This window comes from Macrobrachium rosenbergii, chromosome 9 (genome assembly GCF_040412425.1).
Source record: "Macrobrachium rosenbergii isolate ZJJX-2024 chromosome 9, ASM4041242v1, whole genome shotgun sequence".
Taxonomy (NCBI): Eukaryota; Metazoa; Arthropoda; class Malacostraca; order Decapoda; family Palaemonidae; genus Macrobrachium; species Macrobrachium rosenbergii.
In genome coordinates this window covers 25,048,375-25,073,578 of record NC_089749.1, presented here as the reverse complement: position 1 = coordinate 25,073,578, position 25,204 = coordinate 25,048,375, and the positions used below count along the sequence as shown (strand labels likewise).

General features: G+C 35.7%; 1 protein-coding gene across 28 annotated transcripts in view; it reads left to right on the top strand.

The window, feature by feature from the left end:
* The window catches only part of CaMKII (Calcium/calmodulin-dependent protein kinase II), a 659,837-nt gene that overhangs the window by 625,010 nt on the left and 9,623 nt on the right, over positions 1–25,204 (top strand). For 13 of the 28 annotated variants that reach the window (XM_067108712.1, XM_067108709.1, XM_067108704.1 and 10 more), the window contains 3 exons: positions 13,623–13,649; positions 14,550–14,625; positions 15,060–15,154. In XM_067108712.1, the coding sequence (XP_066964813.1) occupies positions 13,623–13,649; positions 14,550–14,625; positions 15,060–15,154 (198 nt within the window). Of the gene's footprint in view, positions 1–11,652; positions 11,719–13,622; positions 13,650–14,549; positions 14,626–14,934; positions 14,979–15,059; positions 15,155–25,204 lie in introns of all 28 variants that reach the window. The other 15 variants (XM_067108716.1, XM_067108721.1, XM_067108718.1 and 12 more) reach the window with 5 other exon arrangements.

Below are 25,204 nucleotides of genomic sequence, written 5' to 3'. Positions count from 1 at the left end.
CTTACTATCACCACTGCTGTCCACAGTCTCTATGATATTAGTGACAATGGCCATTATAAAAACTAAGATTGGCTACCAGCTTGAAAGAAAAAGCCACAGTCATCAATTGCTTAATGTTCATGGATGGTCAAGATACATGGTGAAAATGATGAGAACTTGGATTCCCTTGCACAGACAGTCGGGGTCATAACTGAAGATATGAAAATGCAGTTCAGTATTGACAGATGTCCAGTTTTTAGTATTGTAAAAGGAAAGACCAACCAGAGTGGACTCCCATTCCCAGATCAGAGGATCATCAAGGATATAAGACTGACCGGTTACAAATGCCTGGGAATCCTGAGGGCTGACAATATCAAACATCAGGAAATGAAAGTAAACATCGGAAGGGGATACCTTTCTTGGATTAGGGTAATACTAAAGTCTACGCTCATTGATGGAAACACTATGAAGGCTGGTAGTAAGATGTAATGGAAGAATAGTAGGCTGAACAAGTAAGGAAATCAATACATGGCTTGTGCCAGTAGTAAGGTATACTATGGGAATAGCAGACCTGACAAACTAAGACAGAAAATAGGGACAGAGAAACAAGAAACTTGATAATCATTAGTAAGGCACTACACCAAAAAGCTGGTGTGGCTTTACTTACCATGGAGAAAAGAGGGAAGAGGGATGCAAAGTGTGGAGAGATGTACCAATATCGAGAAAAGAACGAAGGGCCAGAACCGTGAGCACTGTGAAGTTGAGTGGTTGATAACAGCTTGGAATGAAATATTCAACTTACAGTAGTTGATGAAGAGCCTGACATGTATAAAAGGATCGCAAACTAAAGGAAAACAAATTTATGGCTAGTACCTGAGGCAGACTTGGGATGTAAATAGAGGTGGCAGTTGGCAGTAACTTAAGGGAAAGCTCAAGGCGGTGGATGACACGTTGATGATGGCTGCAGAGTACCAAACTTTGCATATATATGTGTAAAAAATTAAATAGATAGCTTAATATCAACATCGCCTATGCCAAAGATGCGAACAGAATATGGAGACCGTCAACTACATGATAACTGAATGCCCAGCATTAGCTCAAAATGAATATAAAAGAAGGTATGAGTCCCCAAGGCCTTACACTGGAAGATCTGAAATGAAAATAGCCTACCGTGTGGAGACAAGTTGTACAACCATACACCCAAAAAATTGCTAGACAACAAAATATCAAGGTACTCTGGGACTATTTTGTAAGGACTGACCACATAATACAGGCCCATAGATTAGACATAACCCTAGTAAATAAAGAATACCATGGTATTCAAAAATTGAATAAAGGAAGAAAAGGGATTAAAAAAGTACCAAGACCTAAGAAGGAAATAAGGAGACTCCAGCTGAAGTGGGAGTCGTACCTATCATCTTGAGAGCACTAGGTGTGATCCCAGAGGACCTCAGGAGGAACTCAGAGAGGATTGGATGCACGATGCTCGAACCTGGCTTGCTTCAGGAAAGTGTACTGCTGGCCACAGCAAGGATAATTAGGATAGTGTTGGAATCCTAAGGAAAGAGGGTAGTGGGAATCGGATCCTCTGGAGGCACGTTTCAACCCAGATCCAGACTCAGAGGTACCAACCTAGCAAATGGTATAAAGGCCTTAGACAATGCAGAGGTATTTTATGATGACCTCGAGGTAGTGCAGTATAATTTCTTCTACAACTACAACTACCAATTAATAATAATGATAATAAAAATACTTCCTCCATAGATTACTTTCCATGTAATGGAAATTATACTGAATATATATTTGTGTTCATCAACACAATAAAATGCAATGTATAACCAAATATCTTTTAAGCAACAACGATGTTCATCGGGTAGTAAACTCCACATTTAGCTTTGCCGTTGTCCAGCCCGGGCTGCCTCTCTCACATCAGTTCCTTACGTAAGAACGCAGGGCTAGGGAACCTTGGTCAGAGCTTTTTGCGTGACGTAACGTCACAAGGGTCGGGATTTGCCCTCCCGACCCTCTGTTACATCGTTGTCGTGTTTATTTAACGGTATTCATACACTAGTGTATTGTATAATATACTTTTTTATATGTTTGATTGTTAGCATAAATGGGTAGTATTTCAAGTTTAAAACTAACCTTTAGCGCAAATCCGAAATATCATTAATCCAAGGAAGTGTATTGGTTTGTAAAATATGGGAGTGTACGTCACATAACATTACAATGTCGTCGCTATCTTGTGCTCTGTAGCTTTTAAATCTTCTCTTTAAAAAATTCAAGTTAAGGGGAGTGGCCCTGATACACAAGTCAACTAAGACAAGAAAGTCACTGGACTTCTGAAAATTACTTTGAGAAGTTTGCATAAATGGGTACTTTTGTCACCTTTCGAATTTCATCTGATCAGCTTATGGATTTCATACATTTGAATTTAATACCTGGAACTTACAAAATTTGATTTGAATGGCATTGAGGATCAGTTATTACAGAAAGTAATAAATAATCCAGTTAGTCCTGGGATATGCTTTGGGCCCGAGCTGAACATTCGACAATACTGATGACAGAATTACTATAATGCACTGATAACAACCAGTGACTCATGACGTGCATAAAGATCTCTAAGGCTTTTATACAGGCTATAGTTTATACAGCAAATCTGATATACGTTTACCTACTTTTAAGACGTACAACAACTTTATGGTGTGCTGCATCTTCCCTCTGCAAACGTTAGTATTTTACTTAGAGGTAAGGCTTTGGAACTTCTCTTCCCGTTGATCGAAATGATTCCAGGTCAGATTTTGAGAAAATTGAGAATAGGACAGGTAACATTTTAGGATAGCCAAAGATTTTGTAGCGTATCCATGGTTTTTACAGATACTGTAAGGGGATTTACTCATTTTCTAAATAATAATGATCGAGTAATTAATGAAATGGAAATATCCTGACCCAGATGTACAAAAACAAAATTAAGGCTACACTGCTACCGTTTTCAAAACGATTACCCACGGCAGGATTTTCTTCTTGTTAAAGATGTAATTTTATTATATGCTCTGTGGGGATACGAAGCCGCTGTAGTGATACAGGTGGCGCTTTAGAGCTCACAAACATGGTCCAAATGTTCGTGCAGATTCGATGTTCTGTATATCAAATTATTGTAGGTGTTGAAGGTCAAAGTGTCCGCTGAAGAATAGGACCATAAGCAATACTATAACATACTTTGAATTGATGAAAACAAATTTTGGATCTAGATTTTAAATAAAATGGAATGATGCGTTTTGATTTACATATCTTTAAGAAATCTCGTCAGAATAATCTATACCTACGGCTTATCCAGTCACGAAACATTTTAAAAGACTTATTTATTAAATGGTATTTTTCATCACTCAATAAATTTTCCTCTTACTGAACCTCGAAGTTATGTATTATGAGTCACTGCAACAACTTCATGTACTGTACGCTAAGATGTTGGTTATTAAGATTAATGAATTTATACAGCAATGTACAATATTCACCGTATCGAAAAGAAAATATACGTTGGTAAACAAACAGTACCAGCTCTTATTCCACTACATCCCATGGTGATGAGTATCAGTAATATTAAGTGGGGAAGCATCATCATCATCGTCGTCGTCGTCGTCCTCCTCTTCAGATGGTGCGAAGCAGCCACCATCTGGCTCGTTCTTCCTTTCATCTATTTTAGTCTGGCTGTGGCCATAAATATGCCGTCATAATTTCGTATAGACCGAGATGCTCGAGTTTGCTTTTAGAGTAATACTTCGGCCCTTTCCTATAAATGGCGTTAACGTTTAATGAATATTACATTGAGAGGTTTGTTTCGAATGGAGCATTTGTCTGTGTGGGTCTCAGAGCTGAGGAAGTGTTATCGAAATAGACGACGTCCGCGTAGATCTGAAATGCTTGGTGGTGTTCGTTCGCGTGATTACGATTGGGTCTGCATTAGAGAGGGAGTTGGATAGCGCATTTAGCCTCGATCTCCGTTCAATTATAGGCCTTATTTGTCAAAATGCTGGTGGGGAAGTGTGGGTTGGCGCTGGCAGTGTAGTTATGGCTTGGCGAAGTGCGTGTGCGGCCGCCACCCGCCCTGGTGAGGAAGCAAGCCAAATGTAAACTTAGTGCGAAACGTCGCTTTCAATGGGTGCTATCATTTCCTTAAACTCTGAACAAACGTGGAGTCGCTGTAAATGGAGTCAATCGTATTGTCTTCTTCCTCTTCTTCCATGTGACCTCTCTCTCTCTCACTCTTGCAATGCTATGTTGTCGGTGGACTAGTCCTTGTTGCGACCCATAGTCCATACCGGTTGGAATGTGTGAATTTTAGTTCCGCTGAAGTGCATTCGTGGAAATTAGATGCCAAATGTGATGACAAAGAATGTTCTGAAGCTTCGAGTCTCGAATGCGACTTTGTTGCAAACCGTTAGATTCAGTGCTATATGCAATGCTTAGATTGCTATATGCAATGCTTCTTAGATAATTGCTTGGTGTAATTGTTGCTGATACCTTTACGTGCTTTCGTACTCCACCTTAATTACTGTGTAAATATTAGAAATTATTACTCGGAAAATACTCTCTTTCTCTCCAGGTATATGAACTTGCCTCTTTACACACGCGCACACATCATACATACATACATACATACATATGCACACATACTCATGTATATATATATATATATATATATATATATATATATATATAATATATATATATATATATATATATATATATATATATATATATACATATATATACATATATATAGACAATCAGCAAACCTTCCACGTTTATGGAAAGTGAATACATTTTAGATTCGCTTGCAGTGTATTATTGACAGAACAGTTCACAATGGCAATATAGTTTCAGAATTGCAAGGTATTTATCAATTCGAGTTCTACTGTGCTTACTTTGGAATTAGTGTCGTTGTATGATGTCCAAGTTAAAAATTGCAGATGAAATCTTATGATTCATACCGTAGATAATCGAACTTATGTGTATTTTATAACCATTTTGTTTGGGTGTTTGAGAGCCAAAATAACGTCTTGCCAGTTTTACATAAATGAAATTACTGGCGTCGAAACGATATATAGTCAATTCTTGCTGTTTTTTTTTATAATTGATCGGTTGTTGATTCATTTTCGGAAGTTTTAAGTACACTGTAGCTTCATATTTCGAGGTTTCTTTTATTTTATTTTACTTAAATATTCCCATGCACACTGCGTACTCGCGTGCGTGCGTGCGCGCGCGCCACACACACACACACACACACACACACACACACACACACACACACACACACACACACACGCGTGGTATCATTGTGTTCGTGGATGTATTCATATTTATTCTTTGGTAACTTACATACTTGTTAGTACTTAAACGAAAGAGTACCGGGACATATGCATATGCCAATATTTTGATTTAATCCTCAGAATTTGCGACCTTGCATAGGTGCTTATTGCTTCGAAATGACCATATGGGTGGTCATAATGCGTTTTACTTGTGTAAATTCTAAGAATAGGAAGGTGAAATGTTGCGTGACTTCAGCCGGGAAAATTATGTCGTACATAAACACTATACTGCATACACATTTTAGCTGACATACGCAAACAAAATAGCTCAGGACATTTGCCGTTTGAGGTATACTGCTCTCACACTGGACATAAATAGTTTCATCTTTGTCACTCCTCGTGGCTATACGAGAGTTTGTTCGTGTGTGTGTGCCAAATAACTTTCGCTGCAGTTACATTTCTGTTTGGTAATTTGCAGAATTAAATCTTTGTATGTTTTAGCTTTTTAATTTGTTTCAAAACATGTGCACTTATATGGAGGTTCTTGGATTCGGTTTCATGGCTTAAACGAGCACTCCATTCATTCATCTTGAAATGAATGACGCCAGATCTGCAGGGGCAACTGTTTTATAGTGCTTTAATTATACACTGTAAATCTGTAGGTAAAAGCGCTCTCTTGCCGGATTTTGGCCTGAAAGACTGATCAGGTGAAAGTTTTGTGTCGGACTTGCAACTGTGCACAGGTTCCGTTTCACAAAACTTTATTCCAAATGCATACCTTATCCCGAATTTAATTGATTTTTATTGCGTTTTTGATGTTGTTTTTATCTAAAGAGTCATGAAATGTACCATTTTCAAGAGTAAGGTCAACTAGTAAAAGATGTGAATGGTCTTTAATTTTTTTAAATGAAAGAATGTATATTATATTTATATATATATATATATATATATATATATATATATATATATATATATATATATATATTAGTTGTAGATGATTTTGAGCACATTTTCTGAAAGGGTGTGTGTACATTCATAAGTACTCACATGTTATTTATTTATGTAGCTTCATATGGCGTCAAGTAGCGGTTTAGCTTTTGGGTTAATTGTGTCATTCGTATCTCTGGCGAGATGTCTGAGGGTGTTCTCCGTTGCCAGTTTGCTTCATATTTTTTCGGTTAATTTGACTCCTCTCCTGCTGTTATTCGTTTTCGTATTGGAGGGCAAATTATGGTGTTGCCTGTCTGTTCATTAAATCAAAACTACTCTGTTCATTACTTTGTAGTTTTAGATTACATGACAAATGAGCTAAATATTGCTGCGAAATTACTGAAAATTATTATTTAGTAGTTGCCAGACTTCTTCACCGGTTTATCATTTATACATTGAGGGTTATTTGGGTTTTGTGACAAAGTATAGATCTGTCTTGTAAACCGATCAAACCATCTACCCATGTTAAATGAGCTTATGGGGATTTACTGAGGTAATTTGTGCATGTGTGTGTGTGTGTATATATATATATATATATATATATATATATATATATATATATATATATATACTAGCTGACCAACCCAGCACTGCCTGGGATAACTCTGGCAACCAATAAACTCTCTCTCTCTCTCCCCTCCATAACATCCCCTCTACTCTCGCTCTCTCACTTCCTCTCCCTCTCACTCTCTCTCTCTGTCACCCCCTCCCAACCTCCACCCCCTTTGGTACCACTGATGTCTTACCCCCTCAGTATTCTTTTCCACATAGTAAGTCATAAGTACAGTATACCGAAATTAGGTATGATAAATTCGTAAAGTTACTAAGTCTACGGGAATAACAAGCCCCTTTTTCACGGGCAGAACCAGCCCCGTTTCAGCGAAGCTCTTCCCAACCCCACACCCGTTGGTGCCCTTTGGTGCTAGTGATGTATACCAAGTTTGGTTGAAATTGCTCCTTGCATTTCAGAGTTATGCTGGCCCACACACACACATACACACACACACACATTTACATGCATACGTAGATCTATATATGATGAAATGTCGACTTACACTCCATATACTTATAATTAAATTTGCACATTATAGATAAACTCTAAAAACTCAGATTATAATGGAATTTAGAGTACGTTATCGTTTTTGTTTTCTTGTGTTGTTATTTTCTAGAATAAGGAAGGCTAAAACCAAGCCCAAACTGACAGAGCTGGAATGAACTATTAAAGTAGAGAATCCGTATTACAATTATAGATCCAGCAATATTTAAAATTATCCGTTGTAGATGAAACTCAAGCATCTTTTTTAGAAGAAGATACTTTATATCATCAAGTTAAAGAAAATAGAGTTCTCATTTTAGAGCGTCCCTGATTTTAGGTAAAATATATTCAGCGGTGGTATAATATATTCATCTGCAGAAATAGGGTCTCCATGATAATTAGGTAACCAGCCCAACATAAGCCGCTAAGACTGGGTGAGGTCACGTAGGGTTGATGACGGTTACAGGGATATGTAATTATACTGTAAAGTAACAGATGATCGTTTCTCTAAACCAGAAGGCATGAACCAGTGAAAATGTATATATGTATGTATATATATATATATATATATATATATATATATATATATATATATATATATATATATATATAATGTGTTTGTGGGTATTTTTTATTCGAGATACTTTGAACTTTGTATATAAAGAGGTTTTTGTTTTCAATATCACATTCATTATTGGTTAAAACTCAAGAGAAGGCTGTTTGATAATCAGGTTATGAAAAGGTGAACTACATGTACTGTATATCGTGTAATATTAACAGGCGTTTCTTTTTTTTTTTGATGTGTGGTTGAAAAGCATATAATGTTAATGTACTGCAGCTTGAGGACAAATTATGTACATGCAGTTTATTATGATAACTAAATTGAAGTATTTACGGCCGATAAAAGGTTTATATAAGTTATCCTTACGGTGGCTAAACTATATGATTGCCGACTTTGATCATTCTAATACTTTGGATTGTCTTTTGAGAAGGCTTTTAGACGGTAATCATGTACCTTTTTATCTCTGTATATGTGTGTGTATGTATGTATATATATATATATATATATATATATATATATATATATATATATATATATATATATATATATATATATATATATATATATATATATATATATATATATATATGTGTGTGTGTGTGTGTGTGTGTGTGTGTGTGTGTGTATAGAAGTATGTATATATATATACACACACAAACACACACATACATACATACAATGTTTTTGGAGGATTTAAACAAGAGGAAGATACCATGAGAGTTATAATGTGGTTTCCATGTTTAGGAAGTGAAATACCAAAGCAACATGAGAGTAAATGGAAGAGTAAGTGATACTTATGAAAAAATCCCTAACCTCTTCATGGGCTCATTATGAACAGAATTGCCAGGTCATGTATTTTCTTTGCACTTAGGTGAGAAGTACAGTGTCTGTATTGTCAGATGTAGTTGTGGTTTTTGTAATTGCCCCATTTTGTAATCATCAATTATGTACCTTCATGTCTAGAGTGGCATTCTATGTCAGCTTAGAAATTCACGAATTTCATTACAGGAATTTCATTCAGGAACAGAAACTGGCTAATCACAAGATCTCTTGGATTTTAAATTAAAATTTAAACTGCTTATGATCACATTAAACAGCGAAAGCATAATGAAATACTGATCCCAGTTTTTGTGAGTCGCTATCAGAATTTTTCCTTTCTTGCTAAATGTCTAACCAATTTTGCCATATTTTTTTTCATGATTTAAACCTTCAGCGTTATAATTTAGATTTTGCCCTCTAGTTTCCATATCATTATCTTCCAGACTGATGTTCGAGTATCTTCATAATTTTACCTTTGTGTTCATATTCAGTATTCAGTTGTTACTAATGTGTGTTGGTACTGGTAATTACTTAAGGAGCTCTATATTCGTAAGGTAGATGAGCATACGTTAGGCTACAACTAGTTACTCTAAATGCCAAGCTTTCCAAAATGTATTTGAGTTGGAAAACCTCAAAAGCGTTTTCTTTTCGTTGCATTTTGCTTTGGCCACATTTTTGGATGACATAGGCCGCAGTGGGCCGAGATATGTTCCTGCCCGGAGGAGTACCTCTGAGGATATGGGCGACGTAACTGATGAAGATGCGCAGGAGGTGGACCTTGAAGCTCTATCTCTCTACTAGTGTCACACCATAAAAACATCCTCCCACAACTTCTAGATGACCATGCTGATTGAGGGCCTCCTGCAGGGTTATGTAGCAACTCATATCACCCTGCCTCCTCCTCCTCCTCCTCCTGGGGCAGAGAGTGACTTGAGTGTGCCAGTGTAACCCGAAAGCGGTGCAGGCTACCCCTTGTTGGGAAGAGGGCCTGCCAAGCCACCAGTGGATTTGACCTTTAAGACATCAAATATGACAAATCGACTTTCTTTAGTAGTGCTGAGCTCCCGTAGCAGAGAGACCGCTACGGCAGTATTTTCCTTTATGCTACCGTATTTTAGGTGTTGGATTGTAACATTTATTGGATTGCATAAAGTTGAGTGATTCCAGTATTTGTATGGTAGCACAATATCCAGTATATGTGTTGTGTACCAATCCCATCATTACCATCTGTTGGCTTGGCGCCCCCTGCCCCCCGAGGCTGGAGAACGTCAGTGTAGTCAAACCTTTTTCCTTATTTCTGTCTTGTAAACACATATATCCATGTATAGGGTGATAAGTCATAATACTCCATTGCACACAAACTGTAAGTTCTAAATGCATGCAGAAATGAATTTCATTTTTCCCTCCACTATTCCTTCCCTGCTTATTCTTTGCTTATATAACATGCATTTCCCACATAACTTCGTACACACCTCTTAGTAAACATATATTTTTCCTCAGTTCTTTTCTTTTATGGACTTTCCTCAGATACTGCACAAGATTGACACTTATACAGAAAGTATTTATTGATAAATACCAGTTCATACTCGGCTCTTACTATGCCTTACATTTATCTCTTTTGTTTCCGTATCATTATTAACTGGAACTTCCAGCCATAACATAAATGGTATTTTAATCATATTTTTTTTTTAGATTCTAAGAGTTAATTTTTATCTTATTTCTGAACCTAAAAGCTGATCCTGTGAACTTGTGACCCTGAACAAGCTGTACCACATTCTCTGCTGCCCCTATCTGTGCTTCAAGGAAGTCGACTTGCTCTTGTATAAACATACATTTCTCACATCACTGTAATCATTTCTTCCCTTTTATCTTAGCTTTTAACCTTTTTTTCAAGAAAGCTGTAAAATATGCAAGTAATTTATTTGTATTTTGACAATTTTGATGATACAAATGCTTCTTCGTTTTTTCACGGACTAGAAAGCAAGTAAGGATCTAGATTTCCTATAACCTTTGGTGTATAGTATGTTTGTAAACATGCATTATATGCTGGCTTTGCATTACCTCATCAGTTATATAGTCAATGAGTAAAATTTATTATTTGTATATTTATTGAATTTTATAAACTCAGAAGCCACCTTCCGGATATAAGTTTAGTTGAAAGTCTTTAGTTGGTGTTCATTTTCTTAGATAAAAAAAAATCGGGGTGTAAGATGCCATGCAACAGAATGTACTTCAGTATTTCTCTTGCCAGATATAGCTGTGTAACACAGATTTTTTTTTTTTTTTTCATTTTAAGCCATTTCTTTGTTCCATAACAAATATATTTAAAGAACTGTGTTTTTTGGATAAAAGTATTCATGTGTAGCATCAAGCAGGATCTATTTTAAGGAATTGTTGCTGGGAACATAAAAGTTTGGAAAGTTGCGGGCTATCTATTTTTAAGTGCCTTTGTGTAATTAATGTTTAAGATTGTTTACATTTTTGGAATTAATTCAGGATCTCTGCACATGCATGGTCACTAAATTTTAAATATCCAGAGTAAAGGTGATCGTTGCTGTGTAAACCAACGTTGTTTTCTAATTTGTGGCTTGTTGGATATCCTGTGTTGGCCACTATGCCAAGCCTTTGCGTCTCCCCACCTTTAGGAAATAAGTACCAGCGCACCAGTAAAACTTCTCCTCAGCCAGTCTCTTTGCTTTATATTGTATTTAACTGAAGAAAAGAAAAGTGTGTGCATGGATCATGCAATGCTATGAAATTAGTACATATGTAATGCTAGAATTTTCTGTTGTATAAGCATGTCTAGTTCAATACTACTGAGGAGAAGGGTGTGAGGTGGTGCCAAGGTAACTGCAGGTTAGTTTAATCCTCAAGTAGTAAGACAGGAGTTGAGGATTACTGCTTTTGTGTTAACTGACATGGGTGTCATATTGACCTGACCTGACCTGACTTGACAGATCTTCATCATGTGCGTAACTCTGTCAAGACTGCCTCCCTGTCCTCCTCACTCTCCTGGCACGCAGGTGAGTCGCTGGATTGCAGGGGGAGTCTTTCATGCATACCTTCCCATTACCAGTCTCTACCACATGCAGCTATGTAGCTTCAAGAATGCACCCTGTTTTGTCCACGTTCCACATGTGTATAGTTGTAATGTAGTAAGCAGCTCCTGATATGCTGCTCAACATTCCCCTTCCATAGTACCCCTTCCAAGGTGCACATGGAATTATAGTCTATCGTATTCAGATCATCTTCAAAAAATCTCGTGATAAAGTTCCCTTAGCTTACTCTGTTGTGAGCTCCGTCTATCAGCTTACAAAATATTGAGTCAACTAGCATGTTACTATTGTAGTGATCCTGTCTTATAATCATCCATGAAACTTGTGCATTTTTGTATGACATACAGAATTCTATTTCATGGTGCATTGGAGACCCAGCACAAAGGCTTAGTAAGTCGTTCATTCTTACCTCTGTTCCTTTCCCCATGGCATCCCATCTGATACCCATTTGTTAAGGCCTTACTACATACAATGAAAAGCCTTCAGTCAAGTCTGCATTTAATACAAAAATCATAGCCGCTCCTGAAATACCATCTGGTATCCGTGTAACTTAGTGCATTGTTCTAATTGTTATACTTGTTACTAGGAGTCAGTCTCTTTTGCGGTTTTTTTTTTTATTTTAGCTTAATTCCGAGAGAAGGATACAATCTCCTTTATAAGGTTGCATTGTGAAGAGTAGGGGAGTTAGCCAACAAAGCTAACTTGTATAGAGTCTCATTGTTGTATAAAGCAGTGCACGACCATGTTGCTGCTCTATTGGATGTTGTGCCACCCGATCACTTATATGTTCTTGGTACATCTGGCATTCATGTTAGGTTGTAGACTTTGGTAACAAATTTCCAGTACTGCAGTAGTACATTATACATACTTTAGTGCATTTGTAAGCTGTTATTATTCAGGGTAGTGTGATATGGTTAAGTATTACAGTTACAACAGAATATTTGTGCATTAAACGCAAACACATGGAATGTATAGATGTACCTGTTTCCCTCTGACAACTAGTAAGGCTATGTTGAATGTGACATGTACTGTACTTCGCATGTGGCCAAATGCTAGTGTAATGCCATTTGAAGTCTTATCCTAGCTCTCTGGGTAGAAACATTGGATGGACTTGTAGTTTAGGACTTTCATTAGAATTACAAAGAAAATGGGATATGTTAGAAAAAAACTCTAGTGTTACGAAACTATTATTTTGAGATGTTTTCGTATGTATTGTGGAGGACGAATTTCATTTTCTTTGTACTGTATTATTTATAAAACATGCTTTATGCAAAGACAGCTTATTGGCATAGAAAATGTTTATATAATGGCACTCAGTTTGTTACATAAAAAGAAGGAAGTCGAATTATTGCAGCAAGATATATTGTACTTAGTAACACTGGCAGGAGCTTGGACTGTCCCAAGTCTCGGCTACGATTCTTTTAACCTTGGAGACACGAAGCCTCTGTCAGTCTTCACCTTATGAACACTGCAACTTTGCATTCTGCATGCCGCGTTAGAGCCATAAAAATGCTGCATTGGAAAATTGCAGTAACAGATCTAGAATGCATTTGCACATATGTATATTTTGAGAGAGATGCTCATGATAATGTACGGGCCAGCATGTATGATATAGTAATATGATACAGTTTATATTGTAAGACTATGATAACTGTGTACATTATATTATTAGCAAAATGGTTTTCCTAATAATTATTGTATCAGAGTTGATAAACATGCTAATCAAAGTGAGACACCCATTATATTAATAGGCTTTGTTTTTAACAAATATATCACAACTGTTATCAGAATATCAACAAGTACTAATATTGGGGACTTTCTTTACCTTTCTTGGTACCTCCTACTCACCTGGATGTCTCTGCCTGTTTCAGCCAATAGGAACAACAATGTTTTGGACCGTGAGTATCATTGTTCCTCTGTCATCATCATCTGCGAGTGTAACTAACGAACCATGTTGACCCTCTTTCTAGGAGCAATGTTCAGGAATTTCTAGGATTTCGGCCAGTATTTAGAAACCATATACAGTACACTCTTCCAATAGTCATGATAGGTTGTGTGTAACTGGATAAGAATTTAGCATGTGTATTATGTGTATTCACTTGAGCCAGATGATGTTGCAGACAAGAATTAGTCTCGTAGGAATAGGTAACCACAAGATACTTATTTTTACACAGCTGTTGAAGATTTAGTACCTTTTTCTGACAGTCTTCCTTTGTACATATGTTACCAATTCTGTAAATATGTCTTAGTTTACCATAGTTTGGTAACCAATTTCCACTAATACTGATAGTCCCATATAAGAAATGAAATGTTAAATTGTTTTCATAAGCCAACTGGTACACGTTATTCTAAGATGGTACATAACCTCCCCATGTACAGTTTATCCCTATCCCGTGAGAGGCGCCATAATGCCGTTTCAACTGGATAGGTGTGACTAGTTGTTTTCTTGGAATAATTTAACCCGTTAAAATACATATTTCATGAATGTTTTATGAGCATGACTTTTGCATGACTTCCTTTTATTCTCTTAGAATATTAAAGCCATCTTTCTTATAAAACATTGTTAATGAGTAGAGCTTGCCTCAGTGTATCTGTGATTCCAGTTTAACTCAGTAACTTAAAATTTACTAAAACTTGAAAATAAATGAGTGGTATCTATCTTTAACACCTTCCCTTATCCTTGTAACACTAATCTCTGCAGTATTTCTGTGATTTATCTCTTAAATTCTTGTGATGAAGCTTAGTTTCTCCTTTCTCAAGGTGTAAAAAGTGTTTACAACATTGTTTTTATTTTTCAGCACGTAAGCAAGAGATTATTAAGGCAACTGAACAGCTGATCGACTGTATAAATAGTGGAGACTTTGAAGGCTATACGTGAGTAGCATTACCTTATTTTCCAAGTGTTTGGTATCTCTCTAATAGAATATCTGAGCAGCAATGTCGTCTGTGTTCCAGGGGAAAGCATGAAAATCTTAGTTCATAAGTGGATATACTGATGAGTCATAGTCTGTCGTAAGGTATTGGATAACAAAATTACATTTGTTCTTAATGTTAATATTGTGCAAAACTAATCACCCAGTTATGGTAATGTTCATGATGCACATTTGAGCAACAATATAGTTAAATTATGCTGCCTTGAGGTGTTTCCTATTAATGTAAGGTCACTCCTTTTTTCTTTTACAGTAAGCTATATCAAGGATCTGTCATGGGTTTTGATGTACATTCAGGTAAATTGTTAGTTTACCCCTATCTGCTGCCACAAAATGTGTGTGGTCAGCATTGTTGATCATGTTTCATTTTTCTTTCAGCAAAATATGCGACACGCATCTGACCTCCTTCGAACCAGAGGCGTTAGGCAATTTAGTGGAGGGCCTGGAGTTCCACAAATTTTACTTTGATAATGGTAACTTAAATGTTTCTTTATGGCATTGTTTGTTTGATTTTTTTCTGAGTACAGTACCATGGGTTTTTTCGTTTGCCATCTGATGCATTGATTTGTGTTTAGTGTCTCAGGAACTGTGTGCTTACATGAAGGCAAGATTATGCTATCGTATGATTTGCATGTTCAGGAGAGCAACACTCTTACGATAATTGTAGATCTGTGGGCTGTTTGTTGTTCAGGTTAGGTACTGTTACTCCTCAAAAACAGTTTGGTGTAAGAAACTTTGCTGTATACATAGATTATTTGCTGAATTGCTGAATTCAAAAATAGAGCTTAAAAAATAGTTTTGTGAGGAGCGATACTCAGGTTCCCTTATGACTTGACTTTTGAAGTGCACATTAGTCATATGTACATGGGATAAGTTATGAAGATTACAATACTTCTTACTGTTCCAACAATGACTTGAGAAAATCTATTAAATTATGAAATGGTGCTAGTTAAGCTGAATTACTGTAGTTCTCTGCGTTAGGTAAAAGTGATTAGGGTCTTGTAAATTTTTTTCATATCCGTTAGCTGCTTTAAGGCATCACCCAGTACACTAATTCAGTAGCCTTTTTATTCCTGAAGCTGATAATGATAGTGGAAAATTTATAAATGGCCGGTACGGCACTACTGAAGGAGGTCAGTAATGCTAAGATGAAAAAGTTTTGAAAGAGAATAGAACCCACGGAGGCATGAGTGATGTCAGAAGTGCAGTTGTAACCCTGTTTACTGCAGTGGAACTAGAACAAGTAAGCGAAGAAGTAAAATCAAAAGGAATGAACTTGATCAAAATGGTTTAGGCTTTAGTCGGTCAAGAGTGAAGACTGTGAAGAATAGTCACATTCTTTCGAGGACTGACAGTAAAATAAGACAATCATCTTATTTGTAAATCCAGATATATTGTTAAGTACACATAAAATCCCTCAGCTTTCAAGGACTATAGTCCTCATGATTAAGGAGAAATAAGATTTATTTTCATTGCCTCTGACAATGAGAACAGACGTCTTCATAAAGCTTAAAGGATTTAAAATGCATTTGATGATATACTGCAGTACTAAGATTTACACACAAGAAAAAGTCTTATTTTATTATTGGTCAAGAGTCTTAGAATATGAAGTGTCCAAATTCCTACGAGAACGTGGCAATATGTGGGTAGCATATATTTGTGTGAGAGATAAATCAGTTGTATCTTGACAGATTTATATTGACGAAAAAAGCTAGGGCAGGGTTATTGTTGCTGTATACTAGAAAAACTCTTTTCAAAGATTTCGTTACAAGGCAGGATAATAGCTGTATGTAAGTACTGCACTGTTATTGCTTGGCCATAGATATTATTATATACTGTATTTCTTTTAGTGATTATAGTATTGATTTGGCTCATCTCTTAACAATTACAGCAACATAGAAAGTATAACAGCACGCCCTCTTACTACTGTTGGTTCCTTTACTGATCTCATATAGAGAACAAACAGTCGGTTACATCCAGTGAAATATACACATCCTATTACAGTACAGGCATTTAGAATGTTGACGAGAGCTGTATTGAAAATTGTAAATGGGTAAAAACTGTCCAGTACAGTTGTGTAGGTAATGATGTTTCTGGAACTGTTGAGAAAAGTATAGTACTTTGTCCACTGTAGTAACTTAAAAGATTATAATAACTGAAGACTGGCCTTCAGTTACTCATTATTAGATTTACATTCATCAGAGCTTCACTCATTCTTAGGTACTGGATCCATGTGTAAACTTTCAAAGTTGAGCAAATAACTTGAAGCTTTGAGTTTTTATTCTTGTATGATAATCAGCTTGTAGAATTACAATGGAACCGAGTGGATAGTTTCAACTTCACGGACAAAAATTTGCATATTTTACGCGTCTGACAAAATAGCAGAGAAATGGGAACACTTAAAAACTTGATCTTCCTATGAAATAATGGCTAGTATTTGATACACGCAAGGTTTTGCTGATATTATGAAATTACATTTGGAATAAAAGGGCGTATAGTGAGTATATATTGAACAAAAAGCTTTTCCAGTTAGACTCACCACAGGTTTTTTATACAGGAACCTAGATAGCAAGAGTACATACATATATTTTTTATATGCATCATACTGCATTAAGGAATGACAAAGGCATCCACTACTAAATTTTAAAGACATAAAGACTAGTTTATAAGACCATATGAACTGAAATTTTTGCAAAGCAGCTGATGGCTGAAGAACTGATAATGATGTTGGTTTGTGTGCTAACATCGGATATTAAAACAGACCACTCCCTTTTAGTATATTATATAGGTTCTTATTTTCATAGTTTATTATGGAACCATGGCTATTTTATTTGCAAACAATGTAATTCATACTTTTCCATGACTGAAATTAATGTGCATATTTGATCTTAATCATAAGGATATTCTAATGTCTGCTCACAAATGGCTTGTAATTCCCTTGAGCTTACAAAGCCTCCTATTAGTAGTAGTATAGTTACCTCATATTAAAAATGCAGGTAGATTTTGCTATCATGCAGTAATGGTTTGAAATGACTTTTAGAGTCATATAATGTATTTGGGAAAAAAACTGAAACAGTGATAGTTTATGATTTGGTTGTGCTTTAGTTGCAGGGTCAGGAAGGATCATGTATTTTTACTCCCCAGACCTTGTAGTGTTGCTTTTTATTTTGCAACGTATATGGAAGTGCTTCCATATTTTGCTGACCATTAGATATAGCTGAGGGAGGAATACTTTTTTTCATTACTCTATAGATGACTGGAACATTGAATTGTTGTTATTAAAAAGTGTTTCAATGATGATGACTTCTTGTAAGTATTTCAGAGAAAATCAGAGTGTTCTAGACACAAGAATTTATTTTCGATCTTATGCTTGCTTATTGATATTTCATTACTGGTCCTTGACAACAAGGTTTTTAAAGGGATTCAGGATGATGCAGTACTCTAAACTATGTGAAGGATAGTGTGTGATTAACACGTATATTTTCAACATAGCTACAAAATAGTAATAACATTTTATTAGTTCTAACGAAGTATCAGCATACAGTATTTATACAGAATGCTGTATCAGTACTAACTTAAAAAATTTGTAATGATTATTAATCTAATCTGGTGTATAGAATTACAAAGAAAACTTCTTGAAAGAGGACGTTTACCTCGAACATGAAAACTATTTTGAATATTCAGAAGCACTTTTCAGAGATCTTATTTTTTGAAGTTGGAGAGTCACAATATACGGTATATCTGTGCCTAACTTTCGTTGTTTTTTTTTTATATTGTTTACGCAATCATACTTTCTTCCTCAGGAGCTATATGCTCCTATGGAATTCTCTTTTTAGACGTAACACAGTATCACATATTGACCCAATCCATTAATCCAAAAAATGCAAGTCAGCACTAATAGATAAATATATAAATTCAAACTTAAAAAACAGAATAAAATTTTTTCAAAATGTCAGTCAAAACTACTGTTATATTCTTCAACATTATTTATGTATCCAGTTATTTTCTAAAGAACTGAAATTTATCAAATCCAACATTATATCACTATAAAGAAATCCTTCTGGTCAGCCCTCTGAGAGGTAAGAATTCCATTCGGTGGAGTAGTTAAACAGCAGTACAGCACTTAATAATTATAGGGTAATAATAATGATAAACCACTTGCTGTAGGTGTGGAATTCGGGCTAAAATTAAAACGTTTTGCACCCAATAACTTTGGCGTTACAAAAAACAAGACGTTGGTGAAGAAACCCACAGTGCCGTAAATGTAAATATATACTTTATTAGAAATACATGTATATATACAAACGAGCGTTCGAGAACAAGCAGGTTCTCGAAAGCTCTCGTTTGTATATAATATATATTTCTAATATATATTTACATTTAAACCCCTGTGAATTTCTTCACCGTTTTAGTGACTCGTGCTATTATGAGATTTTTATGGAAACAAGAAATTATTAATTACAGGACTGTATCCACCTTTGAATTCCTGAGTCCAGGATAATACCTGTATAAATTCTTAAACAGGATTAAAACTGCATTCGCTTTATAAACTAACAAGAGCATTCACTTGAGAACTGCAGTGTGTTTGTTAGATGACTTAAAATGATCGTCTGAAGGAAGAAAGATAGCTTTCACCACAACAGGTTGTCACCTGTGTGCCGATTTCTCTCAAAAGGTTAGAATATGTGCAAGGTCACCTAGTGAATATATTTGTCAGTTTTCATGACACTCTCTTCGCCTATTCATGAGATATTCGTCTTACACACTCAGACAGGCAAAAAGATGCAGGTGAAAACACAATCTCATGATATCTTAGCAGGAGTAATTAAAACCTCAGGAACATGTCATATTTTCTGAGTATAATACACATTATCTTTCTTCTGTTTCACAAGACTTCAGACATTAGGGCTAGTAATTTGCACAAGGTGATTGTAAATGAAATTTGAAGAAGCAAGTGGAAAAGAGTTGAAACATTAAACTCAAAAATTATAACAAGTACAGTAAACCCCCTGTATTCGCGTTCTCATGATTCGCGGACTCACTCATTCGCGGGTTTCTCTGTGGAACATATTAGCCATTATTCGCGGAAAATTCGCCCATTCGCGGTATTTTTCACTGAGAAATACAGTAGGCCTATTCACTAATTACTGTATTTTCATATAATTTTCATGAATAAATGCACTTTTTGTGATAAAACTATTAAAATACTCAGGCATATGCATTTTTACAGGGTTTTTCTGCGTTTAAACTATCAAAATGGGCAGTTCTAAGTGTTTTTAGAGGGGTTTTAAGTATTCGCGGATTTTAGCTATTTGTGTTTGGGGGGTGGGACGCATCCCCCGCGAATACGGGGGCTTCACTACAGTATGTATTAATAACAGTATATATTAAAAACAAAAACTTTTGTAAAAGCTACTTGTAAAAGAAAACAAAGGTAGTTTTCAACATTCATGATCAGTTATAAATCTGCACTACTACCTAAACAGTGATGTAATGAATAAGAAGAATTGGTGGTATGTTTTGCATAAAACTTTTAGTGCCATTAGCTCACCACCCAATGCCCAAGCCTGACACATCATGGCCAGTTGCCATAAGGCATCTGTATGTATTTTGACAGCATAATACAGTATAGTGTCTACAGGAATACAGACACAAACAGAAACAGGGAAATAAAAATAACAAATGACAAAAAACCACAATAAGAAAATGAAAGTATTGTACCATATGAACCAAATGTGTGGCAAGTGAATGGCGTGGCATAGCAAGCTTTGACTTGAAAATGCTGTATATTCAAAGAATATACTGTATTGTATGCATAGTAGTATGTTATCATGAAAGCTAATCACTTGTATAAATAACCAATATGAGATTTAATTGCACTGTATATCATACGTAAATCCATTTTTGAGCCATAGCTACTTGAGAAGGATAAATCAAAGAGCAGTACATGAGTACCCTTCATCTGGATGTGGTTGGTAGTTTCCTTCCCTGAACAGTGAAAATTATGTGAATTGTTTAATAGTATGTATTGTTTTTCAGGGTGCAGTTAATCTTCTCTTTTCTGACATTTTGCCACCCACGTAGTTGCTAAGAAAAATAGCTCAATTATGAAATCTGGACTTACTATAGCACTAATATGAAAGTATAGCGTTGGACTGGATGTAACTCTATAGGAAGAAATGCTGCATGTTATCTGTGTACGGCTTGCGAGAGTAAAATATTGTTTTGGGGCAATTTGCATAATCAGTCAGTTGTATAAGAAGAGTATTTTAACAGAATTTTGAGACATGCTTTTAAATGAGTAACCCCCAGAGACCATATAATAAACTGTTTCTATTTTTTTTATATTTTAAGCTTTATCATCAGTTAGCTTGTGTACCTTAATCCCAGTCCATGAGTCACTGTGTATAAGCAACACTGTATACATTTCATCATCATCATAGCCTCCAATGTTGCACGACACCGTGGGCCTTCGGAAATTTCGCCACTCGTGTCTTTGCGAAGCTTATCTCCCACTAATCCTCACTCATCTTCAGTCTCTCAATTCTCATCCAAGTAGGTCTAGGTCTTCCAACTCTTTAAGTCGGAGGTAGAAATTATGGAACCTTTAGGAGGAAGACTCTAATATTTCGTCTGAACACTGACCAGTAACCATTAAAATGTCGAGATCAGGGTGAACATGCAAGTTACTAAGTAAGTCACCTGTTTATATGTTTTGGATATCTGAATCCATATATGCTGTTTAAAAGTGTTAGGTGATTAAGTGCAAAGATATGGAGGTTCTGTTCTCAGATTTCAGCAGAGTTGCATGCTGTGTGACAGTCCTGGAGAGTGGATTTCAAGTATTAGTAAAATTCAGCTTCCATTAGGTATAGATCCTGTAACAGCTTTAATTACATAGGTGCTTAACAATTTTGTCATACTGTTTACAGGAGGCATCACAGTATTCTTTAGTTGTGCTGCTTTTCTTTATTTTTGTGGTTTTTAGCATCTTGTTAAAGTCTACCTGGGAATGAAGTGTCGTATTTATCCAAGTGTATAGTTAGGCCTATTTTGACATGTCCAATATTTGGTAGTAGTTTTGTGATTTCCATTGGAATTGCGGCTATCAGATTTTACAGCAATCAATCGCATGTAGGTGCAGAAGTTAAATTGGGCCTGTTTATTAGAATTTTGGTGTTCTATCATTATAGTTTGGTCCCTGCCAATTAGGGTAGAAGAGATTCCTTAGCCTTTGGTAGGCAACCCTTTTAAGAGAAGGTTACTCTGAATTCAAACCTGATTCTTCAACTTGAATCGTGCCATAGCCATTGTACCATGGCCTTCCATGGCCGTGGGTTTGAGTTATTTTGGGATAAATAAAGAAGAAATGTTTTTGTATGTAGTTCCAGGACTACAGAGGTGCTTTAGAATCATTAGATCTTCAAGATGGCTTTAAACATCTTTTCCTCACACTCTCAGAGCCTCTGCATCCAGTCTCATAGATTGCTTTTAACTATAAAAGTCGTCAATATGGTTTATACAGTAGTCCCTCAATTAGACAGACCACCATTATCCGAAACTCGACATTACCAAAGATATATATATATATATATATATATATATATATATATATATATATATGTGTGTGTGTGTGTATATATATATATATATATATATATATATATATATATATATATATATATATATATATATATATATATACATTTAAACAAAATTTAAAAACTGCATTCCGATGGTTGACATGCTGCGCGGCCTCAAGAAAATGTTGGTAACACTGCCGAAGCTCGGACAGACCAAGAAGTGTTTTGCGGGGGTTGGGAGTCCTCGAGAAGTTTCCATTGTGGGGTGGTCGGATGGCTTGGCGCCATCAGAGAGGAGGGCAGTAAGACAGGGTAAAGGAAGGCTCACAGGTGTTGTTGTAAATGCAATTATGTTTATAGGGTACAAGAGAGAGAGAGAGATTGGGATGAAATATCAACAGTGATAAAATATTCTCTTGTGTAGTGTTATACCTGTGGTAATCATACTTAGAGTCAACTAAACTTGTAAACTTGTAAATCGAACAAAGCAAAAAAAAAAAAAAAAAAAAGCAACACGTACGTACTGTACATAAATTCCGTGGTGTAGGTAGCCTGCTACAGCCTGTTGGATTCTGTGTTGACTACACATGAAATTCGGATTTTAAATATTTTTATGGTGATTAGAGATGCCACATCAACAGTGATAAAATATTGTCTTTTGTACTATTATAGTATTGTGATAATCATACTTAGAGTCAGCAAACTTATAGTGAAATACGATACAGTAAATCAGACAAAACAAAAAATATAACCACGTACATGCACGCACTCATTCGATGGCATTGTGAACTTGCTAGAGTTTATTTAGTTTCGTGTTTTTATGTTTATGGTACAGTAATTGATATTTCAGTAAAGAATATGTGCAGTACTGATATATGGTAGAGAGAGAGAGCTGAGGTGTGTTTATATTAAAGCCTAATACATTAACATACACAGTCTTACACTATTTTGTTTTTATTTTATGCTTCAGTATTCTCGTTTACATTTTTACTGTATTTTATTTTTCTTTTTCTTTTTCTTTTAAGTTTTACAAACCAAAAGGTAAACGCAATCGTGTGTGTAGGGTGCGTATGCACGCACTCATTCCATGCCGTTGGTGAACATGGTACAGCCTGTTTGGTTTTTTCTTGCCTACATTTGAAGTTTACATTTTAAATATTTGTACGGTGATTAGAGATGAGGCGAAATATCAAGAGGGATAAAATATTATCTTGGGCACTGTTATGAGATGTGATAATCATACTTAGAGTCAACTAAACGTGTAATAAAAAAAAAAAAAAACGGTACAGTAAACCAAACTAAAAAAAAAAAAAAGTTAACACGTACTTAGTGTGCACGCACCCATTCGGTGGGGTCTTGAACTTCCTGGAGTTTTCGTTTCATATTTTTATGTTTTTGATAGAGTAATTCAATTTCATTAAAGAATGGATATGTACAGTACTGACAGAGAGAGAGAGAGGTGAACTGAGGTACGTTTACATTGTTAAACGAATCGGGAAACCGCTGTTTTGCGATTTTGAAGGATTTTACTTTTATTTTGTATACCCGTTTTACATTTATGTACAAAACAAAAATAATCCTATTAATACATTCGTTTCTTTTAGCAAGTAAAAAATTATTTTGCTAATTCTTTTGGAAGTAGGCTCAATTAGCTGATCCTGAGAACGTAAACATTACAAATGGCAGGACGATTTTTTTTTTTTTTTTATACATTACAGGGGTAATATATTAGTATGACAATACAGTATAAATGGATTCTGTAAGTAAAATAACAGTTTCGTTACCATTACCTATGTTTTAAATACAGCTGTAATAGCCTATTTGGCTTTTGCAAATGGATACTATGAGTGTAACACCTAGGGTAGCCTAGGTCTATAGTTTACACATACCCTACACATTTTTATCTCATGTATGGTAATACAATATGGTAACAACTAATAAGAAAGTTGCTGTTTAACAATACAATATTGGTCATAAGACCATGGAAGGCTGTGTCTAAACATAGGTAGGCTACTTGTATAATGAACTGTCATTTTCTAGGGAGAGAAAAAGAAGGGGTTGCTTTTTTTCCCAAAGTATTTATGTAGTATATGTTGTTATAAGTATTGGGGGGAAAAGGTAGATAATTGCCTTTTGCATAATTTTCAGTTTAAAGTGTGATTGGTGTTGTTTATAAGCATACTGAGTGTTTACAGTTACTATGAGATTCAAAGCCTTTGTCCTGGTGTTTTTCCGGAATAACTTTTTTCTGTGCATTTGACAAAGATATTACATCCCTACCTAATTTTCGGCAGCATTCTTTATTACATATATTAGAAAAAAGTATATTCAAATTTTTGGTAGCATTCTTTATTACTTATATATTCATAAGAGTAAAATAAAGCAGCCAAAGCCAGTGGCGGAACACTCAATGACTGGGTTCAAAGTTATATGTAACGTAAACATATGACGTCCCGACTCGTCCCACAAGGTGATGACGACAAACAGCTGTCTATGATAAGTCATAGTCCCCGTGGTTACAGGACAGCTTTTGTGATTCGACTTGCACAATAGTTTAGAAGTGAGGAGGCCCGTGGCAAACCCTGCGTAAGCTTGAACTGGTAAATGGATAATAGGGCCCTTTTTTGGGTGAGGAGTACACCCGGACATCCAAGGCTACCAAGTTTTCGTCATTTGTTGACTTCCATAAGGTGCAGAATGATAATTATATATGCTCTATAAAGTTGTTGATTTCTTAGTAAAATATAACTCGCAGAACAACATTAAAACTTGCTTTGCCAAAAAAAAAAGTCATGGGTTATAATACATCACTGAATGACCTCCATAGGTCCCAGTGCTTGGGCTTATCCCGAAACGTCATAATCCACCCATTGACTAAAATGTCAAGTTTCCTCATATGCAGTTATGTTAAATAAAGGATCCATGTAAGGGCATGTCATT